Here is a 26686-nt window from a genome sequence, read left to right on the forward strand (position 1 = left end):
CCGATACCGATACCATTTGTTTGAAATTGATGTGTGTGTGTGTGTATATATGAAGAACTTTTTATTGCCTACCTGGAATGGGTGACAATAGTTGAATAAACTTTTGGCTCTCAAAGGCCAAAATAGTGCAACATTTGTAAAATTATAACACCTATTAATAGTAGTGCAACAGTAAGACAGTAAAAGGACATTAATATTAATATTAAAATTGAATAATCTCTTTTAAACCTTGAGTTTCGGCTCTTAAATGCCAAAATAGTGCAACTTTCATGAACTTCTATAACATGTATAATACTAGTCGGGAGAGAGAAGGCTGCGTTCAAGTGACATACAAAGATCAAAATGGTATCGGTGCCCTATTTGTTGGTACTCGCCGATAACGATACCACCATTTTAGTGCTGGATCGGGGCCCCGTCTGATACTGGTATCGGTATCGATGCAACACTAATTATCAGTAATAACATATTGAACATGACTAAAAGAATCAGTTCCCAGGTAGAAGTAGCTGAATTATCTGTCCTCTGTATGGTGGATGATCCTAAATTAGAAATTAATAAGAATTGTTGATCTACTTCCCCTTATAAAAAATTAAGAAGTAATTCTGTGAGTAATACATTTTTCTTATTGAACTATCTGCACCATCACATGGTCCATTCATTGTTGCCATACATCCTGCTGGTGCAAATACTTTCACATTGTCTCACACATAGCTATTCAGCTCATATAAAAATACTGTTTTGTTTTGCTGCTACATTTCCTGGCAAGGGAGTATTTGTAAAGTATTATTGTTGGCATTATATTTATAATGCTTCTCTTTTATCTTCCGTTTTTACTCAGAGCCTTGCGACGACATTTCACTCAAACGCACATTGTGAATAAATGTGCAGTTGAATGAATAAAGTCTGTCTAAGTCTGCGCTTTATCAGTGTCTGTGCAGGATGCATGGTTAAATATCCGATTTTTAAATATATGTTAGCTCTTTCAACACATCCGCTTTCTGAACAATGATACTTGTATTTTTCAACCGTTTAAATAAATAGCCAGACTGCAAAACTACAAAGGCAAGGAAAGCTTTGGCGGATTAATGAATCGAGGTCAGCAGCCAGGAGGCAAGTAAATAATCCGAAAAAGGGAAACGGTTCAGACTAAGATGACCTTCACCATCGACTCTATGCTTGGAGACATCAGGGAATAAAGCTCAAACAGCGATCAAGGAAAAGTGAGGTGTGTTGCAAAATGTTGTGCAAAGATGACATCCCATTCCATCAAGTGAAGGTTATCTCTGTTTAGTGGGGGAGAAAAAAATGCAACTATAGAGACGGCCACATGGTTGCCTGACGTCATCTTGTGAAGGTGTTAAGTAGATCCACCTGCCGCTCTGGTCAGCTGCAGGATGCTGAGGTGTGTTGACACGCAGGCTATCGGTGATTTCTGCACAATAAGAGCTTGTGCTGAGTCAGAAACTCACCATCTGCTGCCGTACCTCAGGGAACCTGCGCTCATCAGCAAATCTCTTTCCAAACCCGGATCCAGGAAGATAGAGGACAGTAAACGGTGAAGTAAATTGTACAAAAGGAGAAGCAAGGTGAGCTGGAATCCAACAATAAATCACTTTTTTTTTAACTGAGTCTCTCACAACTCCTTTTGCCTTCCCGCTCAATTTTTAAATGTCATCTTCCTGTCGTGTTTCTTGTCCTGTTTCTTTGTGACAATGTGAGGAAGTTTATGTGTGCTTGGACATTTATGTATAATTGTGAGAGCACACAACGGCAAATCCCACCAAGTGTTATTGTGGTTAAAGCCGTGTACAGTACTAATGGTTGGCCCTTGTTCTGCAGGATGTTCGGGTACAAAGAAAATTCACAATCCAATCAACCGTGGCATATGCTGGTGAAGATTCTCAGTCATCCAGGTCACGGTCATTCCAAGAAAAGTACAAAACAAAGCAACAGGGCTGTTCCAGAAAGTTCTAAAAAATTGTCTGGATGATTGAATGTTAGATAAAGTTGGTTGAGGTTACAGGAAAATTAAGCTAAACACATTAGACCTTGTTTTTGCTTTGATAAACGAGCAAAACGTTAACCTCACAGAACAACCCTCAAATGGAAACTTTGCAAAGAAGCTCAGTCTGCAGCAGGAAGCCAACCAGTTTAAATGAACCAATAATGCAGAGAAGAATGTTCACTTATTCAGGTCAATTTTGCCAAAAGCTTGTTGATGGTAACAACAAGTTTGGTTGAGGTGCAACTTGCTGAACGACAGCTATTGAAATTCTGGTGGGCATGTATGTATATAGTGGAGTTTGTGTGTGTATCATTTTTCAGCCAGCAGGGGACTATAAGAGATTTACACTAAATTTAAAGTGAATCCTTATTTTTATTTTTGAACATTTAAGTTGGTAGTTCTATTTCTATTCAACTCAAAAAAAAAGCAGCAGTTCAACTGCATCAGTAAATGCCCAAATGTAATCTAAATCTAAATCTAAACCTCTGACTGTAACCGTTTCCTCAACATACCAAGTCAAAACATGACGCAGCATGCCAGTAAACAACTTAGTCACGCAGTAATAAAACCGGTTTCACTTGAACTCCGTTCCTAAGCTACTGCGTTCGTAGGACTTCCCCACCACCACCAGAAGTTTCCTTCACACATATCGGCATGCTTTCATATTTCCGAGCTGCAGCTGAGCTACAGGAAGGTTAAATTGGGCCAAATGCAGCTGGTAGTAAATGGGATTCACATGACGAGCCACAGAGCAGATGTTTTAACAGGAAAGTACACTTCCTCTTTTGACGGCGAGCTGGTCTGCGTTGGTAAAGGGTGTCATTTCTTCCTGGGACATCGTAAACCTGCTGCTTGTTCCCGTCGAGGTGAGTGCGAACCGTGTTTTTGTGTTTTTGGGTAATAAAGAGCTACGCTACTCGGTAAACTCTGAGAGCAAATTAAGCTATTGCGCAAGAGCAAAGTTGTTGCGAAAGTAGCTCGGTGATGCTAGTGGAATCTGCTTTGACTTCCCCTTTGTGAGCATGTGTAAAAATGTAAAAATATATATACTTCTCTATGATAATTTAAGGAAATACCCCACAGACTTTCTTTACTCTCACAGGTTCTTGTGCACCAGCACCACCCAGCAATGTTTCATTTTATTTGTGATGTTTCATTGACAGGGTTTTATATTAGTTAAAATTATTCAAGCAACCATTATTATATATTTAGCTTGGAACAGGCACAAAGATCATAATGGCATCACTTCAAAACTTTTTTCTACATGGTACAACAATTTCCACTGCTACATTTCATTGTGATATTCATGCACCATAGCTGATGCTTTTCTTTGTTGCTTTCTTACACACTCTGTTGTTTTCTGAAATGTTTGCATTGATTTTGGTTCTTAGATTTTAATGGTAAAGATGTTCGTAATTTTAATTTTACCTTTTATATTTTTGTGCTTTGATATTGGCTGGGGACACACAACCACATTTCTTCACTGTCTGATATTAGATCAGGCAAATCTTTTCCTGTTAAGGTCAGTGAGGATTACCAAAGTTATTTCTATTTGCTAAATGACAGAATAAAAAGGAAGATATTTGTATTTCTTTTAAATTTAGTTATTTAAATCTTAGTTTATGATCAAACGTGTTTCCTGGGTTGCATTTTTGAGTATTCTTTCTCCACTTTCAGCAGTGTTTCTTCACTTTGTAACTAATTTGGCAGCTTGAGTAGGCGCTTTGATCATTAGGAAGACCAACTTGTTCACAGCTTTTAACTTCCTGACTGATGTCTTTAGACGTAGCTTCAATATTTCCACATATTGTTCTTTCCTCACAATGCAGTCCTTCCAAACCCAGACTCAAAAACATAGAGCATGATGCTATAACCGTCATACCTCCCAGTTAGGATGCTTGCAAGCAGTTTTTGGTCAAAAACACTTGAATCTTAGTCTCATCAGACTACAGGACATGTCTCCAAAAAAAAAAAAAAAAAGTTATTTGTCCCCGAGTGCATTCGTAAATTATTCTGTCTTTTGATGTTGTTCTTGGGATAAGAATAGAGTGGCCCTTCCATCCATGCCAGTAATGGCCTTGTTTACTGTAAATAATGACACAGCATTCAGTTAGCATCTTTACAAGGTCTTTTTGCTTTTGTTACGGGGTTGATACACACATTTTGCACCAAAATACTGTATGTTCATGACACAGAAACTGTTTCCTAGGACATTCCCATGGTGCTTATACTTGCATATAATTCAACAAGAAGTACATTCAAGCTGCTGTAAATTGTAGCCAAGAAAGGTTCAGACTTGTGGAAATCCACATTTCACTTCCAGATTATTTTGGTTGCTAATTAATTTCCCCATGATGTCACAAAAAGAAGCAGTGTGTTTGCCATGTGACCTAACATACGTTCACATGTGTGCTTCCATTTAACTAAAATGGTGTGAGAAATTGTAATATAAACTAAGAAAGACATGACATCATCACTTGGGCTTTCCCAATTGGGTATTAGTTAAATACATTTAAAATCCTCTCTCACGTTATCCTGACATTTTGCAAATAAAAAGAATTGAATTTATCCTAACAGACCAAAAATGGAAAATGAGCAATGTCTGATTACATGCCAATGAGAAAAGGGTTTTCTGTATTTATAAATCATACAGTGTATTGAAATATCTTTCTTCAGGAGTACATATTTGATCAGAATCACTAAGGTTGGGGTACATTAAAAATTTTCACACGTTAAGACTATGCAGTCAGGGTCTTAATCAATAAAAAGAAAAATGTATTCATCAATACTGTCATTGTTTTCAAACAGAGAAAATTAATAGTCAAAAAGTGCTAACATACATTTTTTTTAAATATCTGATTAGTCAGATTATACCCCAACTATAAGTCTCAAATGAGCCATGATTCTCTAATAATTTTCTTTTTCCTTATAGGATGCTTGTTTGGTTGAGTGCCGTGTTGGTTTTGGGCGCTGCAGTCTGCAGCTGTTCTTCATCGGCCACAAATGCATTGTGGGAAGATTGGAAAAATCAACATGGCAAAGTTTATGAAAATCAAGTATGATTTAAAAAAAAAAAAAAAAGGTTTTATTAAAACACATTTATTTTCATTCAAGTGTGAAAGCGTATGTAATGTTATTGTTTCAGACTGAACTGATCTTTAGGAGAGCGGTGTGGGAGAAAAACCTTCTCATGTTGCTGAGACACAACCAGGAGGCATCAGCAGGAAAACACAGCTTCGTTCTGGGTCTGAATCACCTGACAGATATGGTAGGATGATCTGACATTCTGCAATGTATTTACACATAACCTAGTCTCCCTGTTCTCAGCATCAAGTAGCGGGCTCCAACTCCTCATTGACTGTATATGCATAAACACACTGGAATGCTTGTTCAGAGGGCGATTCAGTTTCAGTTCAGTTTATTTGTGTGACGACAATTCACAACACGTGATATCAAAGCACTTTACTATAAAAACTGTAGGATTCGATAGAATCATACTGTGGACAGGTGCATATAAACACATGTCATGGTTGCAGTAATTGATTGTGTGCCCATATCAATGGTACAATCCGATTTATTTTTTTTTTGTTTTTGATTCCAGATACAGCTCAATCCGATCGTGATACTTTGAGCATGTAAACATAGCTACTGAAAGACGGGGTCAAGTGTATCATCTATAGAAGGAGAAGTTGTTGGCGGTAGTAGCTCAGCTGATGCTCAGGCCATATGTAGCTATAGAATGAAGCTACAAACAGAATGCCAGGCCAGATGTAGCTACTATGAAGACAATAAAAGAGAGCAAACGTAATTTAAAGTTGAAATAACAGTAAATAAGGCAACATTGGAGAGTAGTAGGAGAATGTAGCAGAGAGAGAGTGAAGTGGTAATTATGTCCTCCAGCAGCCTGAGCCTATAGCAGCATGACTATAGAGATGGCTCACGATAACCTAAGCCACTTTATTAGCTTTATCAAATAAGAAATGTTTTAAGTCCTAGTCCTAAAAGTAGACAGGGTGTCTGCCATGCAGACTAAAACTGGGATTTGTTCCCACAGGAGAGGAGCCTGATTACTAAACGATCTGCCTCCCATTCTACTTTTAGAGACTCAAGGAGCAACCAGTAGACCTGCAGTCTGACAGAAAAGCTTTATTTTTTTTTATCTCAAACTTGTACGACACCCTTTCCAAAACATCTTTTCCAAAAATTGCCACTGCAATTTTAATCGGGAATTACTAATCCTTCTGAGTCAACCTCAATAAAAAGAAATCATTGTTTGATGTGAAGAACTTTGTGTAAGTTAAATGTTAAATACATTTTTCTGAGGTATAGCACATGCAGCAAGAGAGTAGTGAGCTCGGCAAAGGCTTCATTTCAGCAAACCTCAAAGCAAATGAAAATTTGTCCAGAAAAACTTTAAAACTCAGCCGAGCTCGATGCACACATGAAAGTCTTTTTCAGTTCTTCAGCAGCGTCCAAGCAATGAATGGAGAGAAGTGAAGCGTTTAACAGCTTTGGTGCAACTGCTTCAAAGGCCTGATCATCTTGTGATGTGTTTGGCCGACTGACCTCAAGCTATCGACTGAAGAGTAAAGGAGGAGGTCAGAGATATAAGGTGGAGCTTGAATTTACTGATGAACATTAAAACATGGATGATAAGAGTTTGTGAGTTCCAGATAAAAGCTTTGCAGCAGATTGCTGGACAACCTAACTGCGTTTAAGCTTTTTCTATTTAAACTGGTGAAAAAGGTTACAATAATCTCCTGTTTGACTGACTGACTGTGCCGTTAACGCAGCATATCAGTCTGGAAAGCAACGGGTAGAGCCTGATTTCAAAGTCGGGACCAGGGTGGGAATAACAGGGTCAGCGGAGACAGGTCCGAACCAATCAGATAAGTACAGATTTTTTATTTTATTTTATTTTTTTTGAGTTTTTAAAGATATATCCAGCTCATTCAGGACGTAATATTGGGTATAAATAAAACATCGCGCTATTGTGTTATTCTGAACATGTTTCTATTCTTCACTTCTGTCACAGCAACCGTTTAAAAAAGCCATCAGGTCAAGTTGTATATTATGAGCAATCATTTGAAATAAATATTTCAACGTTGTATTTTTTACATCTGAAATAAACATGATTTGCCTGAATATCACGTAAAACCTGATGTCATACAAGGGATAAAGTGAGCCTGAAGAGTAATATTTGCGGCAAGCTATTCATGGAATAAGAAACATAAAAAAGATGGGACATCAGTCGCTATTTTCTTTTCCCAAAGACTTGGGAAAAACTAAAGCCTGAATAGATATTCAGTAATGAAGATGAGGGGAGGCCTTCTTTTGAAGGATATCACAAGGTGGTTTTTATTTGGCTGAGAAAGCCGGAGCAGAAAAGCCCGGATGGGTGTAGCATGTTAATGCTTTGCAGGAATCTGGCACAGATCTCTGCTTTTGGCTTTTAAGGCTTTGGCTCTCAGTCAGAGGACAGTGCACTGCGGTTGCAATGGAAACCACCATCACTGTTATGCACCAAAGAGAAGTCTGTACACGTGTGTGTGTGTATATATATATATATATATATATATATATATATATATATATATATATATATATATATATATATATATATATATATATATATATATATATATATATATATATATATATATATATATCCTTAAATAGGTACCATACAAAATTACAGAGAGAGAGCAGCCATCAAGTTCCCCTTTAGAGAAAACGTTGTTGTAGCATCTCTTTTATGATTTATTGTATTAATGCATATTGTACAGCACCATAATCCTTAATATATTGCTGCTTTTTAGATTTTCATGTGAAAAAAAATTTTTCAATTCGAAATGTTCCCAAGACAGTGAGCTACACTTTACATTCCAGCACAACACTGGAACTGGGATTTTCTTACCTGTAAGACAAAAATATTTGCAAAGATCTTCAGATTAACTGAAATTTGCAAAAAAAAACAAAAAAAAAAAACATTAGTTTCCAAAGAAGCAAAACCTTGCTTATGATGTGTAAACATTTTAAATAGGTGGGAAAGATTTGTAAATTTGATGAATAATTCAACAAAGCCATCCTCTTTGCTGCATTACGCACCCAGGGTCTGAGCACTGATGCGGATGCTGCCCCTAATTTTGACAAACACACTTCATGTGTTCTGCTGTGCTGATTTTTTTTGTCTTTCTGCTTTAAGACAGTGGAAGAGATCAACGAGAAGCTGAACGGCCTGAAGGTGGAGGAGCCTCTTGATCCCAGCAATGACACTTTTAGGGACGTGAACAACGTGTCGCTTCCTGCAAGTGTTGACTGGAGGATGAAGGGACTGGTCAGTCCTGTCAGAAACCAGGTACTAAACGAGCTACTCAGAGGAGATCAGCAAAATATGAAGAATAACAGCTGCACTGAATATGTTTTATTTATTTATTTTTTTTTGGTTTGCTTTTTTAAGGGGTTATGTGGCTCGTGCTGGGCCTTCAGCTCTCTGGGAGCTCTTGAGGGGCAAATGAAGAAGCGAAAAGGTGCCTTAGTGATGCTGAGTCCACAGAACCTGGTGGACTGCAGCGCCAAGGAGGGAAACCTCGGCTGCAGAGGAGGGTACATCACAAAGGCCTTCAGCTACGTCATTAACAATGGAGGCGTCGACTCGGAGAGCTCGTACCCCTACGAACACAAGGTCATCTTCTGAGTGATGTCGAAAACCCCGCAGAAAACTCAACCTATATCCCTGCTTTTTACTAATTCCCTACTTTCATTGCTTACTTTAAGAAGCAGGACAGCAAAGTTTCCTATTTACTGAATTCTTTCTTTTTCGCTGATGAATCACATTCATCTTTTGCACAAACTTTAAGACAAAGGCATGGGATAAGCGAAAAGGAAAGATATATATTAGGGATCTGCACTTGCATTTATATTGTTCTGAATCATTTAGAAAATAATATAAATGATTTAGTAAGAATCTAAAATAATTTCTGCACTTCCCGTTTTTGTTTGCAGGATGGAAAATGCCGCTACTCGCTGAAAGGCAGGGCCGCGTACTGCTCCAGCTTTCACGTCCTTCCACGGGGAGACGAGTCGGCGCTGCAGGCTGCAGTGGCATCCGTTGGACCGGTGGCTGTGGCTGTGAACGCCATGCTGCCCTCCTTCCATTCCTACAAAGGAGGTCAGCCTCGGAAATTAGGAATCCTGCCAGAGCTTACGTTCACAAATCAACGTCCTACCTTGAAAAATCACTTTTTTGTTTCTGAAAAGCATCAGACTTCCGATAAGTTATTTAAGATTAAGATAGTCTTTATTGATCTCACAATGGAGAAATTCACTCGACACATCGTCTCATACAAGAAGGTGCAGAGTAGGAAAGGTGCATTCAGTTATATACAGTGAATCTTCAAATATACAATGGATCAAAAGAATACCAAAAAAATAAATAAATAGATAGGAATGGGCATATGATGTCTTATTTCATAGTGGTCTATATATATATATATATATATATATATATATATATATATATATATATATATCTATATATATATATATATATATATCTATATATATATATATATATATATATATATATATATATATATATATATATATATATATATATACATTGTATACATTTGTACATACATACATACATGTGTATTGACATATGTTCAGGTGTTGATAGCAGCAGACAGTGTTAATGTTAATTTAAAAGATAACGGTCCATATAACCTCCACATTTTCTTATTTTCTAGTTTGAACGGGAAAGACTGACATTTGGTCACCTTTGGTTAAAATGATTAAAATGAACAAATCTTTTGCGGTAGAATAATCTCACCCAGAAAAGTGAGTAACCGTCTTTTACAAAATAACAGATAGCTCTCTTGGCACAGATTGGCACTCATGTTAACATGGTTAATGTCTCCCTTGTGCTCATAGAGCAGCACTTGGTCTTCTCCTGTAGCACATCCCAAGGTTGACGCATACAGAGAGGCTCAATCTCTGGTGTCTTGGGTCTTCCTCCATAATCACCTGTGGATATTAGGTGGTTTTCCATATATTTGCCCTTAGTTTTTACCCCTAACCCACCCTGACTGTATGTCGGTGAAGAGCTTAAGCTTGGTCACTTTGAATCGTCTTTGAAACGCGTTTTATAAATAAACTTACATTGCCTAGTCGGATTGGACCAAAACAAACCATTTCTGTTTTTTTTTTGTTTTTTCAAATTTTACATGCTTAGTTTTGGGATGGTAGGATAGAGTGGGCTATTTCCTGGTGCCCCTACCAAACAACAACTTGGTATTTACACGTATGTAATGGTTGTTGTGGAGATTTAGTGAATCTAAGATATCGTTCTTGATTTTAACCTTTTTTTTTACCTCCCTTACCATCCCCCGCTTGACTAAGAGCAGCGGCAAGTTAAACTTGGGGTCTCATTCAGCCTTATTTGTTACAACTTAATTTAATCCTTTTTTAAGGATTGCTCTGACTGTATATGGGCAGGTTTAGGTGATTATTTTCTATTTTCTTGAGGCTATCGTGTGACTCGTGTCACCTAAATGTTTTCTTGTCTTTCCCATTTTAAGGAGGGGCTAAAAGAAATGGTCCTCTGTGCCGTGTATTTAGACCCCTAGGTAAACAAAGTCATGGATTACATATCAAAAGTCCCCAGACACTCTGATTAACCCAAAAATGTAAAGTATACATTTAAAATGGCTCAGTTTTTGTTATCTGGAAATTGTCAAGGATCGGTAAATTCCTAAAAATAAAAGGAAAGTAATTTATCTCTATTTTCACCACTAAACCAATGTTTACACATTCAAGGTTACATTAGAATTTCAGTGGGTGCTTATGTTACTCCAATAAAAGATTAATTCAAGTTTTTTTTAGCATCTTTACCAGGCGGGCAATAAGTTGGGAAGGTTTCACTCCTTTCACCTTGTTTCTTGCATAAAAATTATTTGTGGGTTACTATAGGCTCCTCTACGTTCCATGTCTCCCTTTGTCAAAATATTGGAGAAAAACTAGCTTGTTATTTGATCCTTCTCCTTACAGAAGAATAAACAACTAAATACTATGCAAGATCTGAATAATAGAGTATTCAGTATATCTGCTTTTTATATAAAGTGGGCATATATGTAACTTTTTTAGTTACCGGTGCTAAACACGTCATTCTTGCAGGTTTATACAACGTGCCAGGCTGTAACCCAAAGTTGATCAATCACGCTGTCCTGGTTGTGGGTTATGGCACAGACAGAGGACAGGACTACTGGCTGGTGAAAAACAGGTAGAGTTGTTTTTCTCAGCATTTACCCTTTTTGTAACATTTGTCCAGCGATAAGAACGATGTTTCTGCGGTTTCAGCTGGGGAACGGCTTGGGGAGAAGGAGGCTTCATCCGGATTGCAAGGAACATGAGAAATCTCTGTGGCATCGCTTCGTTAGCGGTCTACCCCACGTTGTGAAACCAACTTAGATTCATTCTGTTTTGATTGTATTTAATAGTTTATTTTTTTAAAACAAGCCCACTTTGCTGTTACACCCCTGGAGGATTAACTGTGTGTGCTAAAGACACGCTGTTGGTTTATGAAGCTTTAAAGGCCCAATATAATGAGGCATTTTGAAGGATTGTGTCAGCTTTACGGGGGCTGCAGCAGTGGCAGGTAGGTGTTGCCTTGCAGCAGGAAGGTCCTGGGTTTGAATCCCAGACTATGTGTTGCCCTATGATGGACTGTGGTTATGTCCAGTGAGGTTCTCTGCCCCTCGCCCAATGACCGCTGGAGATCAGCAGCAGCCCTACGCACCCCTGCAAGGACAAGCGGGTGACTTATTTCAGAAAGTGAAACTCGCATAATATATAGATTTATTACACACACAGTAAAATTTATGAAGTATTTATTTCTTGTAATCTGGATGATTATGGCTAACACAAATATATAAATATATAGTATTTACACGTACATTTTATAGCATTTTGCTTTTAACCTTTGTCTGTAATATACTCAACCCTCAAATATCTTTTACTACCCAATTATTAGTCCATCAAATAAAAAAAATGTCAACAATTTGCAGCCCTAGTTATACCGTCTACTATTTTGCCAAACAAAGATATATATATATATATATATATAGATATATATAGATATATAGAGAGATATAGATATATATAGATATATAGATAGATATATATATATATATATATATATATATATATATATATATATATATATATATATATATATATATATATATATATATTCTAACTGTTTTCTGTCTATATATCTTTACCCTTGTGTGAATGTGCATGCATATCCACTTTCACTTCGCTGCCGTTACACCTGAATTTCTGCTCTGTGGGGTAATAAAGGATATTTCTATTCTATTCTATATTAATGCAGTTAAATCTCTCCTTTGCCAAAGTGAGAATCTTCTGACGTCCCTGGTTCAGGCATAGCTTGACACGAGGAATGCAACGTTTTTGTTGCCCATGTGTAGGACTCAGCTGTGCGTAGCGGCTTTTTGGTGTCCTTTTTTTTTTTTTTTTTTTTTTTTTTTTTTTTGTGTGTGTGTCCTTGACGCCTCCGTCCTTGTGAAGCCCAAATTCTTGGTTTTATTTTACTTCTCAGAGTTAAAGTTCTCCCTGTTTTTCCTAACACGCATTTCCTTCCACCCAACTTACAGCTGTCTTCCCCATGATTCTGTAGCCTGCTGAGATTTTTCTTTTTATTAATTAGCTGATTAGTATGTGACAACATGACTTTCCAATATGTAACTTTTTCACAATAGTCTAATTCTCTGAAACACCGAGTTTTCATTCTTTCATTCATGTTAGCCATAATCATCAAAATTACACGAAACAAAGGCTTGAAATCTTTCACACTGTTTGTAATGATTTTCTGAGAAGACTAACAGAAGATATTGAACTTTTTGACAATATTAAATTTATTTTAGACGTACCTTGTAGCTGAGTGGGAAAAGGGCTCCTGGCCCCTAAAACCTTACAGATTGTTTACAGTTTTTGATCCAAACCTTTCCGGTCAATTATTGTGGGCTACAATAATAATTGAGATAAAATGCGAAACAAGGATAACAGTAAATACTTGAGGTTTTGAATATATATTTTTTAATCAAATTACTCTGCTTATAAGGAACCCACTTCTATGTCCTGATTCCCCACTTTTACTGTTTTTATTATTGTAAAAACTTTAGTCTGGATGTAGACATTTCTGCGGGTACAAAGTGGAGGCAAATTAGTGTAAAAAAAAAAACTCCCAGGTTGCAATCTGGTGATGTAGTAATGTATAAAGAAGGTTAAAGTCTGACGTTACAGCTGGCTCTATGTTTTGTAAGCTAAATGGAGGACCATTTCAAAAATGTTTTTTTTTTTTTTTTCAATTTCAATGGAAAAAATATGCTTAAAATTCCCTAAAAGTGTGGTCAGAATGTAAACGGGTCACAGTTCAGTCTTTGAAAATAAGCTGCTCCTTATAGGCTGCATTAATCATGGTAATAAATGTTTTGAGAATATAAAAAATAAAAGTGGATCTTAATCTTATGGACTCATAAATTGTTGCAAACATCAAAACTCTTACCATTACTTTTACTCTGTTGTATTTCCACTGAGAACCAGTCTGCCAGAAGAAGTAGTTGTTCTGTCCTAATTATTGATTCTCTGCACGTAATTCAACGTGTTAGACCGTTATTTCTTTTTAATGTGTTGGAAAGTGCTTTCATACAGTTGGAGTTTTCACAACCTGGCCTTGCAAAAGCATTTAAGTTGCTTCAACGTTCCCACATTCTGTGATGCTACAACCACAAACTGAAACGTGTTTTATTGGGATTTCATCAAACAGACCCACGCAAACCAGCACTTAAAGATTCAAGGTTCTCAAAACTTTCTTATGGATACAAAAAGTGTGGTGCAGAAGGTTTCAAAGATGTCCACCAGAATTATAATTTTGACCTATTCCTCAACACAACCTTAAAGAAAACGGTATAATCCCTGTTTACATATGAGTAAATCCTCTTTCTACTGGTGGGACTGTGCTTAAAGAGGAATTAAAGTACTTGGGGACTCGTGCAGAAGGTATGACCTTAAATCCTTTAATAAAACAAGCATTAAATCTGATACTATATGCGGCTCTACAGCTTGACTAAAGAGAGAATGGTCAGGAACCTCTGCTCTCCTGTATGCTAAAGAAATCCATTCATATCAGTACATTAAAGATGACGTGGTCAGCTAATTTATTTAGTCCATCCATCGTCTTCCACTTACACAACATCGAGGTTGCAGGTGCAACAGGTCCAAGAGGGAAAGCCAGACATACTTCTCCTCAGCAACATCCTCCAGCTCATTCTGGGGAGTCCCAAAGCGTCCCCAGGCCAAACACGATATATAGTCCATCCAGCGAATTCTGGATCTTCCCCGGGGTTCCCTCCCACTGGGGCGTGCCCGAATGATCCCCCAAAAGGAGACGCCCAGGGGGCATCCTGATCAGATGTACAAGCCACATCAACTGTCTCAATTTGATTATTTTGTGTCTTTTAAAGCAGTTGTAAAAACTTTCTTCCAGAAAATGCAAGCCTTTTTACTGGTAGTATTCCTTATTTTCTCTTCTATGTGATGTTCTTGCTCAAAACTCAGCTTCTTACTTGCTTACAAATATTTTTTTTAAATGTTCTGTGTTCAGGTTGAATGCCTCTTGTGCAAGCATCCTCTGCTCCACTTCAAGCTTTAACCTTCTCTGTGCTGCGCTCTCATGGATGCTTCCTCTGCTTGCATGTTGTCTTTGCTCCCATTTGGTGTGAGTACAGACAGCATGGCTTTGACATGACGTGTTTAAATTGTTCCACCAAAAAGGAAATATATTAGCAGTCTCAATGACTACCGCCCAGTGGCACTAACCCCCATCATTATGAAGTGCTTTGAGAAACTGGTTCGGAGTCACATCACTTCATGGCTGTCACTCACACTTGACCCTCACCAGTTTCCCTACAGAACCAAATGGTCTGCAGAGGATGCCATCGCCACAGCTCTGCACAGCAAAGGAGCTCAGCTCGGCTTTTAACGCTGTTATTCAGAGCAGATTGGTGAGCAAGCTGGAGGACCTGGATCTCCCCCACAACATCTGCTGGTGGATAATGGATTTTCTGACAGACCACTCTCATTTTCTCAACATACCGGGGTTTTTTTTAATACTACTCATATTTACTTAATTAAATTTATTTATTTATTTACTTATTTACTGCTTATTTACTTATTTACTGCTTTCGAGAGTTGCTTTTTTTTTATTTAGTTGTGCATTCTTGCACAATGTCAATAAAGAACTCTGATTCTGATTCTGGCATCACTGCCTTTCTTCGGTGTTCTTGTTGTGGTCGTAGAGTTCAGTCCAGAGAGCTCCATGAGCAGAATGGACAGCTTTGAGAGTTCAGGCTTTACCTGCAAGCAGACGGTGTTTTGAGCGGAAGGAGCAGAACATTTCTGCAGGAGGATGTAAATCTGACTGCAGCAACACAGTTTTGAGGGAGGGCAGATTATATTTGTTAGGAGGAAAATGTGAGAGCAGAGTTTTGTGTTGAAGAGCAGTATAACATCTAATAAAAAACGTTTAAAAGATAAGTTCATGGCATTTTAGTCTAAAAAGAAAACACTTTCCAGCTACATTACTGATTCCCAACCACATGCAAACAGCAATATAATCTAAATATATTTTCTGAAACACTTTCCAAAGTGAAGAGGTTTTTAAAACTCATATTCTTCTGCAACCCTTCTTACGTAGTATTTGTTTTCTTCCTGCATGGGATTTACAAAGCAGAAGGCTCTAAATACATGCAGATGCAAACAGGCTAATCTAATCCAGCCGGCGCTAGCAATACGGACCTATTTCGACTCTTGTCGCATTTGTCCTTTCTTCTGCCCCAAACACGACAGCTGCAAAAATAACAAGAGACGAAGAAGATGTTTCCCCGCAGAGAAGCTTGAGGTTGTGACAACATCAAGGCACTTCTCAAAACTTAAATAACATCAAACTGTTGGGTGTGATATGGTAAACCTGGGATTTTTTTTTCCCCAATAAAGACCCAGTAACAAAACTGTGTGGTTTATGTAAATGTAATTGTGGCAAGTGTCTTTCTTAATTAACCTTTTTCTTAAATAGCAAAAGTGTGTCCTGTTCATCCAGCAACATGTTATTTTTCCATTGGGTTGCACAGTTTTCCATTAGCATTTATTCAATTGTGTATATTTATATGAATTGTGTGTATTCCGGTGGGAGTCATAGCTTATGTGTTGATTTTGACAAAACTAACACATCAGATATATAAAAGTATTTAGACTTTCATGACTATTTCATCCTTCTTGTTCAGTGCCTGGATTTTATCCAATTACATTACAGCACAGAGGCAAAAAAAAAAACAAACAGAAAAACACCAAACTCTGTAAATTCTCTGTAAAACCAGAAGATCAACTATAACTCTTTCATCGTTCTGTATGTTTTTGATTTCTCTAAAGGCTAACTGACCTAAAACTAGAAACGTTTGGTGAGATTTGACGTCAGAATTAGGTTGTGTCTAAAACTAGTGAAGCACCAAGAGCTGGAAGGTCTAAAAAAAAAAAGGGGGGGGGGGGGGGGGGGGAGTGGCACTGGAAAGCACATGGTTGCATGTTTCGCTGTGCTAAATTTTGACGTTAAATGAAAGAGGGGCAAACCTATGAGTGTGCACTTGTAGGCTGTACCCTCATAATCCTCATCACTGATTGTAGAAATGCCAACCTAATTGAAAGTGCAGCTAAGCAGCTAAAACAACAGGGGACAACACGCACTTGAAACAATAAAATAAGAAATTACTAAAAATGTAATATGATACCGCCTCGTCATTTTAGTTAAGTGTTTCCTTTTTGGCTATTCAGATGGAAGACGGCTGAAAAAGAACGATGTAAAATCCCACTACACCTGTCTTGCTCAGCACCATGGGGCTAAAGTAGGGATGTCTTTTTATTTTGAGGGCCAAAAAGTCAAAACTACTTCATGGCCAAAAAATATAATTAGGGGGGAAAAAACTAAAATTACTAAACAAAATTATATTGTGATATTTTTACCAACTCCACAAAATATTTGCATGCAATACTTTTAATTAAACAAATCAGAATACATTTTTTTTTTTTACACAAAAAGGGGAAAATAAAGACACTGAACACGTTTTGCCTATTCACCGCAACAAGAACATGATTCGGGTGAGTCTTTCTTCAAAAACACTAGCTGTATTTAGCAAAATTTGATAAATCAATTAAAATCACATTTTGGGGCACCAGAGTCTGCCTTTGAGTAAAAGTCGCTGGATAGATGTGGTTGTATTTACTATGATATCAAAGAGAATTTAAAAACTGGGGTTATAAGAAGTTCAATACTTGGTGTTGTATCATGTTCAATTTTAGGAAGATTTTAACTTGTCTGTAATAATTCTGCTCTAATTAAAAACAAAAGGTCCCCATCTGCATCAACCCCCCTGTGCTGCTGGGTCGGATCATATTTGGACCGCAGTTGGGGGGCCGCTCAAAACCAGTCCAACTTTAAGTTGGACTGATTGTATGTTTTAAAAAAAAAAAAAAAAGTTGTATGTTTAAAAAAAAAAACAAAGACAAAACATAGCTCATGGATTAAAGCAAAACTGATTCCAGGGGGATGGGAAAAGATACATGCCTCCATCTCATATTGCTCTAATGGTTGAGTTCAGGTCTGGGCTGCGTTCGCGGCTTGTTCTTTGCTGCCACCTAGTGGACAAAAATCCTCCTGACGAGGGTTTGATTGCTTGCAGGTGTGTAGCAAACGTGGGCTTAAATACAAACTAATCAAACTGGGAAAATGCTGAGAGTTTCTCCCGCTTGACAGCAACACGGGTGGGTGATTTTTTTAATGGTCTGGAGCAAGACTTTTAAAGTAATTTTATTTGTGCATCTAGTATCTGACATATTCTAATTTCCTTTCACTTAATCAAAATGTAAACCACTGGCAAAACTGGTGCACTCTCATAATGAGGCAGCATCGTTTAAAGAGATGACGGGCCTTAAAATGGTTATTAATTTTTTTTTTAAAAAAACATTGTTTTATAGTTGCTCCTTTTGACTTCCTTTCAGACCTCAACAATGTTTTGGTGCCTGCTTTTCATGCCGCTGTTTGGTATCGCAGTGGCCACTGCCAGCCTGCATTTAGACCAGCACTGGGAGCTGTGGAAGACGACCCATAAAAAACTGTACGCTCATCAGGTAACGCAGAGCTCCAGTCTAAGCAGATGATCAACGCGTTCTGTGTCGCACAAGTTTGTTTTTACCTTTGCTTGACTTTTTTTTTTTGAGGTTGAAGAGCTTGGTCGCAGACGGCTATGGGAAGAGAACCTGGAAATGATAAGTGTCCATAACTTGGAGGCGTCCCTTGGCTTGCACACCTATGAGCTGGCGATGAACCACATGGGGGACCTGGTGAGTATTTTAAGGTGAATACATTAACTGGGTGGGGTTGTCTTTAAAGTTCCTATTACATTGGTGGCTTGTGATGTCCAAATTGTTTTCAGACCGTTGAGGAGATAATTTCGTCTCTCGTGGGCACTGTCGTACCATCAGAACTGGAGAGGGTTCCTTATGAGTTCCTCAGAGTTAACAAATCTCTACCAGCTTCACTGGATTGGAGAGACAAAGGGCTGGTGACGTCGGTAAAATCACAGGTGATCTCATCTCTGAAACGGGTACAAAGTCTGTGGGTGTTCCTCTGTGCATTACATCTGGTAACCTTTTTTTTTTTGTCTTTTAGGGTTCTTGTGGCTCTTGCTGGGCATTTAGTGCAGTTGGAGCTCTGGAGGGCCAACTTAAGAAGACCAGAGGCATCCTGATGTCTCTCAGTCCCCAGAATCTTGTCGACTGTTCCTCAAAATACGGAAACGCCGGTTGCAGAGGTGGCTTCATGGCAAATGCCTTCGAGTATGTTAGTAACCATGGCATCGACTCTGATGCTGCTTATCCTTATGTTGGTAAAGTGAGTGGCTTTTTATTTTTAATTTAAGGCCCGGTAATTGGACTGGTCTGGCATATCCTTAACGTCTGTTTTAATCCTTTCAGCCTGGCCAATGCAAGTATGACCCAACATATACAGCAGCAAACTGCACAGGGTATGGCTTCTTGCCAAAAGGGGACGAGTTTGCCTTGAAACTGGGCCTGGCAAACATCGGCCCCATTTCGGTTGCAATTGATGCTTCCAGGCCAAAGTTTCTCTTCTACCGTCATGGCAAGTCACTGGTTTTGTACCTTTTTCTTTAAATGATTTATCTTGTAAGGGAATGATGCAAGTCTCTGGTGGCCCAACAGGTGTGTTTAAAGACCACACATGCTCTCACAACGTGAACCACGGAGTGCTTGCTGTGGGATACGGTACTGAGAAAGGAGAGGACTACTGGTTGATCAAAAACAGGTTTGTGCGACGTTTATCTGGATTCTAAAATAACTTTTCCTTTTTTGTAATGACGTGTCGTTTGCAGCTGGGGTGAGCACTTCGGAGACGAAGGATACATCAAAATGGCTCGTAACAGAAACAACCAGTGTGGCGTTGCTCTCTATGCCTGTTTTCCCATTATGTGACCCAAAGGATGTTAGGGAAAATAAAACTTGGTTTTAAAGTTTAATTTGGTGTTGCAACAATTTTTTTGTGTGTGTGAAACTACATTAAGATGGCAGCTATGTCTCAAAATAGAAATCTGTGCAAGCATCAATGGGCTTCTGCAGAACTTTATTTAAAAATTATGATTGATGGAACTTGATGGAACTTAATGGAACTTTAAAACTGTGCTTCAGGGACACATGGTGGGAGTGAAGCTCCCTGAAATACCCACATTGCATACCCACATTGCAATAAATGTAAAAGGAAAAAGGTCCCTTGGCTCTTAATCAGCCAAAACCCAATGTCTAAAATTATGTTTCAAACGGCAAGGTTTTTTTTTTTTTTTATTTTTTTTTTTAGCTTGGTAAGTGGGGAAATTACTCCTAGGGTTTACTAGTGGAGAACATGTCTAAAGCATTGGATTCTCTACACTGTTATAGATGGGACCATCAAACCCTTCATAATGGGCTCTAAAAATGGAAAAATTCAACCCTCAAATGTACATTTGACTATCAATTGAGGCTTTAACCAATAGCTTGCTACCTGAGTTGTGAACATTATGGGCTCCAAATGAATATCCTTGGGTAAAGACTCTTCAGCCAAAATGGAAGTGCATCAGCAGTCGCCATAAGCGCTGTCCGAATAGTGCAGTCAGGAAGGACTTAGGAAAAAGGAGCTTGCATGCTTCCCCTCGCAACCGATGTGGCATAGGAACCCCCCTTTTTACCGGCACTAGGGAGGTATAAGGATCCCACAATCCTTTGCATGACTTGACTTATAAGCACAGCCCACGTCACGGAAACTAACAAAAGGCTGGAAAGAAGAGGGTGCACATTTTGTCCTTCATTTTCGGAAGGCTGCAGGCCCAGATTTAACTGTTTATTTTCGTCACGTAATGATGAGGGCGTTGCATGCTGTCTGAAATCAGCACCGCTGTATGGACATCCTTACCTACCCATGATGGTTCTTACTGTTGACTGCGTGAAAGGTTGCGGAACAGGAGCGCTAGCCGAACACCCTTAACAGCTTCTGGCTCCTGTTCCTTGACCTTTCATGGGGTCAGTAGTTGATTCCCATGAGGGGGTTGTGGCCATAATTCACGCAAGGCATCATGGGGGCTAAGAATAAGGTGGATACATCATGTAAGGTAAAGGATTGTGGGATACCTTAAGGCTTTTTAACGCCAGTAAGAGAAGTCATGGGGTTCCTAGGTAAAACTAGCCACAGGAGGAAGCTTACAAGTTTCTTTTCCTACTTCCTTACAGACTGCTGATGTACTTCCGCTTTGGCTAAAGAGTCCTGACTCTATAACTGAGTACATAATATAATTCAGACAGAGCCCTTAGCTCAGTCAGTATTCTGACTGAGCCTAAAGTTCTCGAGCTACCCCAGAGGTCAATATCCAATATGGTTGCTGTTCATTTGAAAGCATTTGTAGAAATCCACAATTTTTGGACACTAATTGTTTGACCCATGAAAATGATGGCAGGCATGTATCTACGAATGTTCTCTTCAATGTTGGAATAGAACATATTTGCTTGCATTGCTAATAGCTGGCATACTTATTAAATCACAGGCTTTCCAACTTGAAAGTACTTGATTCATGTCTAACATTCCCAGATCAGATTTCTAACTTGTATGGCAGCTTATTCTTCATCATGCCATTGTCTTGTATTTGTTTCCACATTAAGGGATCAACAGGCTGTCTGGATATTAAATCAAAGTATCAGCTGAATCAGAAAATGGGTTTATGGTGTACAGGCTGAGGTAAATGAATCTTAATTGCAGAAAGTGTTTGTATGATTAAGTTTAAAGGATTTGTTTGGCTATTGCTGTGATATACAGGGCAAGTGAGAGCTGCGGCGCTCTTTAGCATGACTGGGGGAAAAAATTCAAATTTCTAACTGAAAGTTTTCATCTTGGATTACATTTTTTTTAAAAATCAATCCTACCTTTAAATGCAATGCAACACATCTTTTTCCATGTTTTATTTCCATTATGATTTATACTTTTCTTCATAGAACTGGATAACTGGCACAAATGTGCAAAACCCAGCATAATGAACAATTCTCACAGAAAATACATACAGCACCTTTTCAGCATCACTAAAATAATTTCAATAATAAATACTATATTTACCAAGATTTTCAGTCTTCATTTACAAAACACAAAGACAACACAATATTTTTTTTTTTTTTTCATATTTAACTTTTTTGGAATCATTTTCCTTGATCCTTTTTTTTCCACGAATGCCATACTTTCACATAGAAACATTTACAGTTTCCACACACGATACACTGAATTTTAAAGAACTTACATTTAGAGAAGAACCTCTTATCAGTTAAAAAAAAAGGACAGTCAAACTGAATAAAACACAAATGGAAACTCCTATTTTCCTGCAAACAATTAAGGTTTCTTGCTGTTCTCTGCAGATGAGTGTCGTTGCAGGATGGGTTGATCCTTATTTTGTTTTTGTTTTATTTTAGGAGGGGTTGTAAACAATTCATTCAGAACTCATCTGTACGTTCTTAGGAGTTGGTCGGACAAAAATCATGCCATGAAAACATCTCTAACAGACCACCATAGTCAAAGGAAATCTTTATGCTTCTGTACGCTGCCATAAAACTCAAACCAGCAACACGTTTTGAATTTGTACAGATATAGATTTTACACATAGTAGCATTAATTGGTAAAAGTTTTACATGTTGGACAGGAGCTTTAACTTGAAGCAGGAAACTTTATTGGCCCCTTGTGAGTTTAAAAAAAACAACATATTCCTTCCTTAGACTTAAGAAAAGTGTCCAGTCATTGCTTACCTGTGCTCTTTTCTTTCTATAAACCCAAACAAACAAGCATGTTTGTATATTTACCTTTTAATACATCATTTATGCGCAGTTTTGGCTCCCATTACTATTGCCTCTTTCCCGGCCTTCCCTAACTTCTACATCTCTGACAAGACATACTTGATGTGTTTTAAGCATCCTCTTCAGATATCTATTAATAAACAGCATGAACGTGTAAAGGTAACCTGGGTCCGAGCTAAACAAGGAGCACAGTCACCGGTAACTAACTTTCATGTCACATACTTTAGTTTTACCAACTTTCACCACACTTTGATAAACAACAATCATTGCAAGCAACAAATCTGTCATAAAACAATGAAAATCACTGGTTCTCTTGCTTTAGACAAAAAACAGCTGGCATACAGGACTTCCAAGAGATCAGACAATACGATACAAACATGCGTCAAGATCGGCTGAATACAGAGGTATGACGGGTTTAAAAAAAAATAAAAAAAAGTAGTTTTTGTGGATTTCAGGCAGGCTTTCCGATGTGTTTAAACAGAGTAACAGTCAGATCATGTCTGAGTTGGGCTTAAATTACGCCTTTCAAAAACTCTGCATGAGCAAAACAGTGTCTGAGTCTGAAGAACGAAACGTTAAAATCCGCACTGCATATTTCATTAGTCTGTCTTTTCATTAGATTTTTTACATCGCAGGGATGGAAAAAAAAAAAGACTTCAGAAAAAAAGTTTTTTAAAAACCACACATTTGAAGACTTTGTAACATAAGAGAAATCAGTTTAAACAGATCCACAGAAAAGACAGTAAAGGTGTGATCTAGATTTTTGTAACATTGAAAGTCCGTGAATGTTTAGGTTGTTGGATTTTCTCATCAAAAACCAGCAATTAAGACCAAATACAAAAACGGCATTGTTTCTGATTGTGATTTTTAAATTCAAATCTATCACATGTAATACAAGCCAATTTGTCTTTTGTATTTTTTTTTATGTGTTCAAAAATAAGCAGAAATTTAAAGTTGGTTTGATTTTATTTTCATCTCTCAAATAATGAAGCAAAACTGAATAGAAAACAAGTTAAAAGGTGGACACAAAAAATTAGACACCTTGATGTTTGCTAGAAAACGTAATGCTTCACCCTATGATGTTACTGGTTATATATGGCGGAGGTTGAGCTTTTAACGACAAAGACGCTGCAATTTATTTTAGATAGTTCTCCTCATTTAAGCTCATCTAAATTTTAGATCAATTAGATGATCTTGTTCATCTATGTTTTTTTTTTCCAGATCAAAATGTTGTTCCTGAAGTCAGAAAATAAAAATGATCCTTGCTGGTGGTTTAGTTATTTATTTTCTACGAAAAGCAAAAACCAACCAAAATATAAACATTCATTATTGAATGTATCGTAATTTTACATTTTAATATTTCAAAGACAACATGAAAATAAACACTTGTTTTTGCTTTTATTGTTGGTTCTTGATGAGAAACTCCATTCAGCTAAACATGAATGGACCATGAAAGATAAATAAATAAAAATCTTTTTATAAATTTGGCAAAGCGCCAGTATTTGACTCAATAAAAAGCACAATAGTTTTAGCAAAAATGTTTGACTGAGGTGTGTAGAAATAATAGGCTTTTTATTATATATATATATATATATATATATATATATATATATATGCTCATTTAAGTTTGAACAGCTGCTTTCACAACTTGCTGTACCAGCTAGCTTTGCTACATGTGTAGTGCTAGCTTGTACACAAACAATTTTTTGGTCATATCTCTACATGTAAAAGAATAAAATGTGGTTGTATAAAGTTATTGTAAGTCTGGCAGACTTGTACTTTTGTATTTGTGCCACACTTTTATAATGCTAAACTAAGCTAACAGAAGTAGATGATTAGGCGGCAACGACGTTAAGTTTCCTTGGGAATGACATCAGAAAAACAAGTCTGTCCAGTTTCACGTTAGAATGTGCAATAAGTTATTTTACTTTAATCCCTAATCTTTTTAAATGTATTCTTACGTTTCAAAGATTGTTTTGGGGTGAACCAACTCCACTTGTGGAAGAAAAGTATGCAATTAAATACTTTTATATAGTAATACAACTGTATATAGAAAAAATAGAGCAATTTAAAAACAGACTTATGACAAATCTTTTTTAAACTTTAAAAAAAACGTGTAGTAATAAACAAATATGTGAAGTTATTTATCCATTCATTATTAATTAATTAAATATTAGTCATTTATCTACACATCTAAAAAAGGAAAATTTGTTCTCATTATTTTGCAGATTGAATTTTATGCCGTCCACAACTATAAAATAACAGTACTAGTAAACACATGTACGCGGTTTAGAGGATGTCTTCAGGTCACAATCTCACACTCACTGATTGTCAGCACACACGGTGATGTAAAACTTTAGAGAAACGATACCAAGAAACAATAATAAGTAAACGTCGCTTTGTATTCGGAATGTTTTTGCAGTAAGTCGGAGAGCAATGGAGTGCACAGTAATTGTTCAATAAGAAATTAATGAGGTGACAAAATGACTGAACAGGAGCCCTTAAAATTAAGTCACACCTTCCTTGTGTGCTGCGCTGCCTGCTTTTCACTTTTGGTCCCATTTGTGCTTCTAGCTGTAACAAAGTTATATCATGATCAGGGAGGACTCGATCCGATCCCAAAAAACTGCTTGGGGTATGGATCAAAGTAGTTTGTCTGGGTTTTTCTTAAAGCTTTAAGCTTTAGGCAAAAGCTTTAGGCTTTAGGCAAGCTTTTTACCCATTACAATAGTGCTGGCAGTTAAAGACTATATTGGCTGCTGCAGCCTTCTGTCTGTCCCATGTGAATGGACAGCTGTCAGCGTAGGAGAGGGAGTTGTTTAGAAAGCAACAGAAGCTCAAGTCGCTAAATTTTATAATGCTCAAAGAAAATTGCTAAGTTTTTTATTTTTTTTCCGCACTCACTCAGCTGGAATTGCACTTAAATGTATTAAAGCCGAATTATCCACGAGTTATGTCAAAACAAAGTACAAATTTGCTAACGTAGCCTAGCACTTGAGTAAACTTCTTAGCAAAGAACATCCGGATCAGCAGGTATAACTATGTGGGTTTATTGAAGCCTGTGGCTGCATGTGTGGAGTCATGTATAATATATCTGACTCCACACCTACAGCTACATTATTCATATATATTAACCTTTATGAATGTAATAAAGTGACATGTCGGCACACTATATTAGTCCTGACCTAGCGAGATGAAAAAAGGATAATGCACATCTGAAGTGAGCTTAGCTCTTGTCTTAATTACACAATGCATTTTTGCTGAAAGGATTAGTGAGATCCCCCTTTTAGCCTCGTGAGACCATCCTGATCTCGCGAGGTTTCAAGGTTTCACTCGCAGATCAGTCTGGCTACTCTCCGTTAAAGAAAATTTGGAGCCGTTCACCAAACGAACGTCCAATCAGCGTTGGCTTTGAGGCGGGTTGAGGTGTGACGCAACGGGAAGCGCGACAGTTCAGCCTAAAGAACATGGCGGCTTCAGCCGATGAAACTAGCGTTAGCGTGGCTATCGAGCAAGTTTTATCGGAATTACAGAGTATTTCTTTGCTGAGCTAACGAGCCTTTACCTGCAGCAGCAAGAGTAGCTTGGCTTGTGGTTGTGTTTTCGTCGTCGCTCGTAACAGAGCGATGACGAATCTGATTGGTTTATTTGGCCCGTCTATCACCAACATAGGCCAATCAGCTAACCAGTATTTTCGCCCCTTCCCAAAATTACTTCAACGGAAGGTTTCCAGATGGATATGCGGAGCAAATCTATCTGGCGGAGTCAGGTAATTGCCCTTTGGCCTGTCCTGCAGAAACTGTGGCTGCGAGAAAACATCTGTCCATGTCAAGAACCAACAGATATTACAGCATCAGGACAGGTGAGTCAGTAAGTCTAATACTGACACAATGCGGGATGTTGTTCAAATGAAGTTTAAAGCTACAGAGTTTTAAACCGCCCATGAAGCACTGACTTTAATAACTTTAATATAATATCACTCTGAGACTAGGTATCTGCATGTCACTATGGGTTTTTGGACTGGGACATCCTAATCATGATAGTTTTAGAGGACTGAACACAAAAAGAAACAACGTTAGGATCTGAGGACACAGGACGGCGGACAGATCTGACCTACTGCATTTGTCTGACTTTAACAAATTAGCTTTAAAATATAAACACATTCTGTTGCTTGTG

The 26686-nt window shown here is 37.8% G+C and overlaps 1 protein-coding gene across 1 annotated transcript; it reads left to right on the top strand.

The window, feature by feature from the left end:
* The first annotated feature begins 2654 nt into the window (after nt 1–2654).
* Nucleotides 2655–19671, top strand: LOC105935107. Its single transcript, XM_036145870.1, has 16 exons — nt 2655–2871; nt 4938–5061; nt 5151–5273; nt 8211–8363; nt 8466–8690; nt 9011–9176; nt 11183–11288; nt 11366–11462; nt 17892–17939; nt 18137–18265; nt 18356–18478; nt 18571–18720; nt 18807–19028; nt 19112–19277; nt 19358–19460; nt 19528–19671. The coding sequence occupies exons 2-16, from the start codon at nt 4939–4941 to the stop codon at nt 19625–19627; spliced, it is 2034 nt and encodes a 677-aa protein (XP_036001763.1). The 5' UTR covers nt 2655–2871; nt 4938; the 3' UTR covers nt 19628–19671.
* The last annotated feature ends 7015 nt before the right edge of the window (nt 19672–26686 follow it).

The sequence above is a fragment of the Fundulus heteroclitus genome, chromosome 13, assembly GCF_011125445.2.
Source record: "Fundulus heteroclitus isolate FHET01 chromosome 13, MU-UCD_Fhet_4.1, whole genome shotgun sequence".
Classification (NCBI taxonomy): Eukaryota; Metazoa; Chordata; class Actinopteri; order Cyprinodontiformes; family Fundulidae; genus Fundulus; species Fundulus heteroclitus.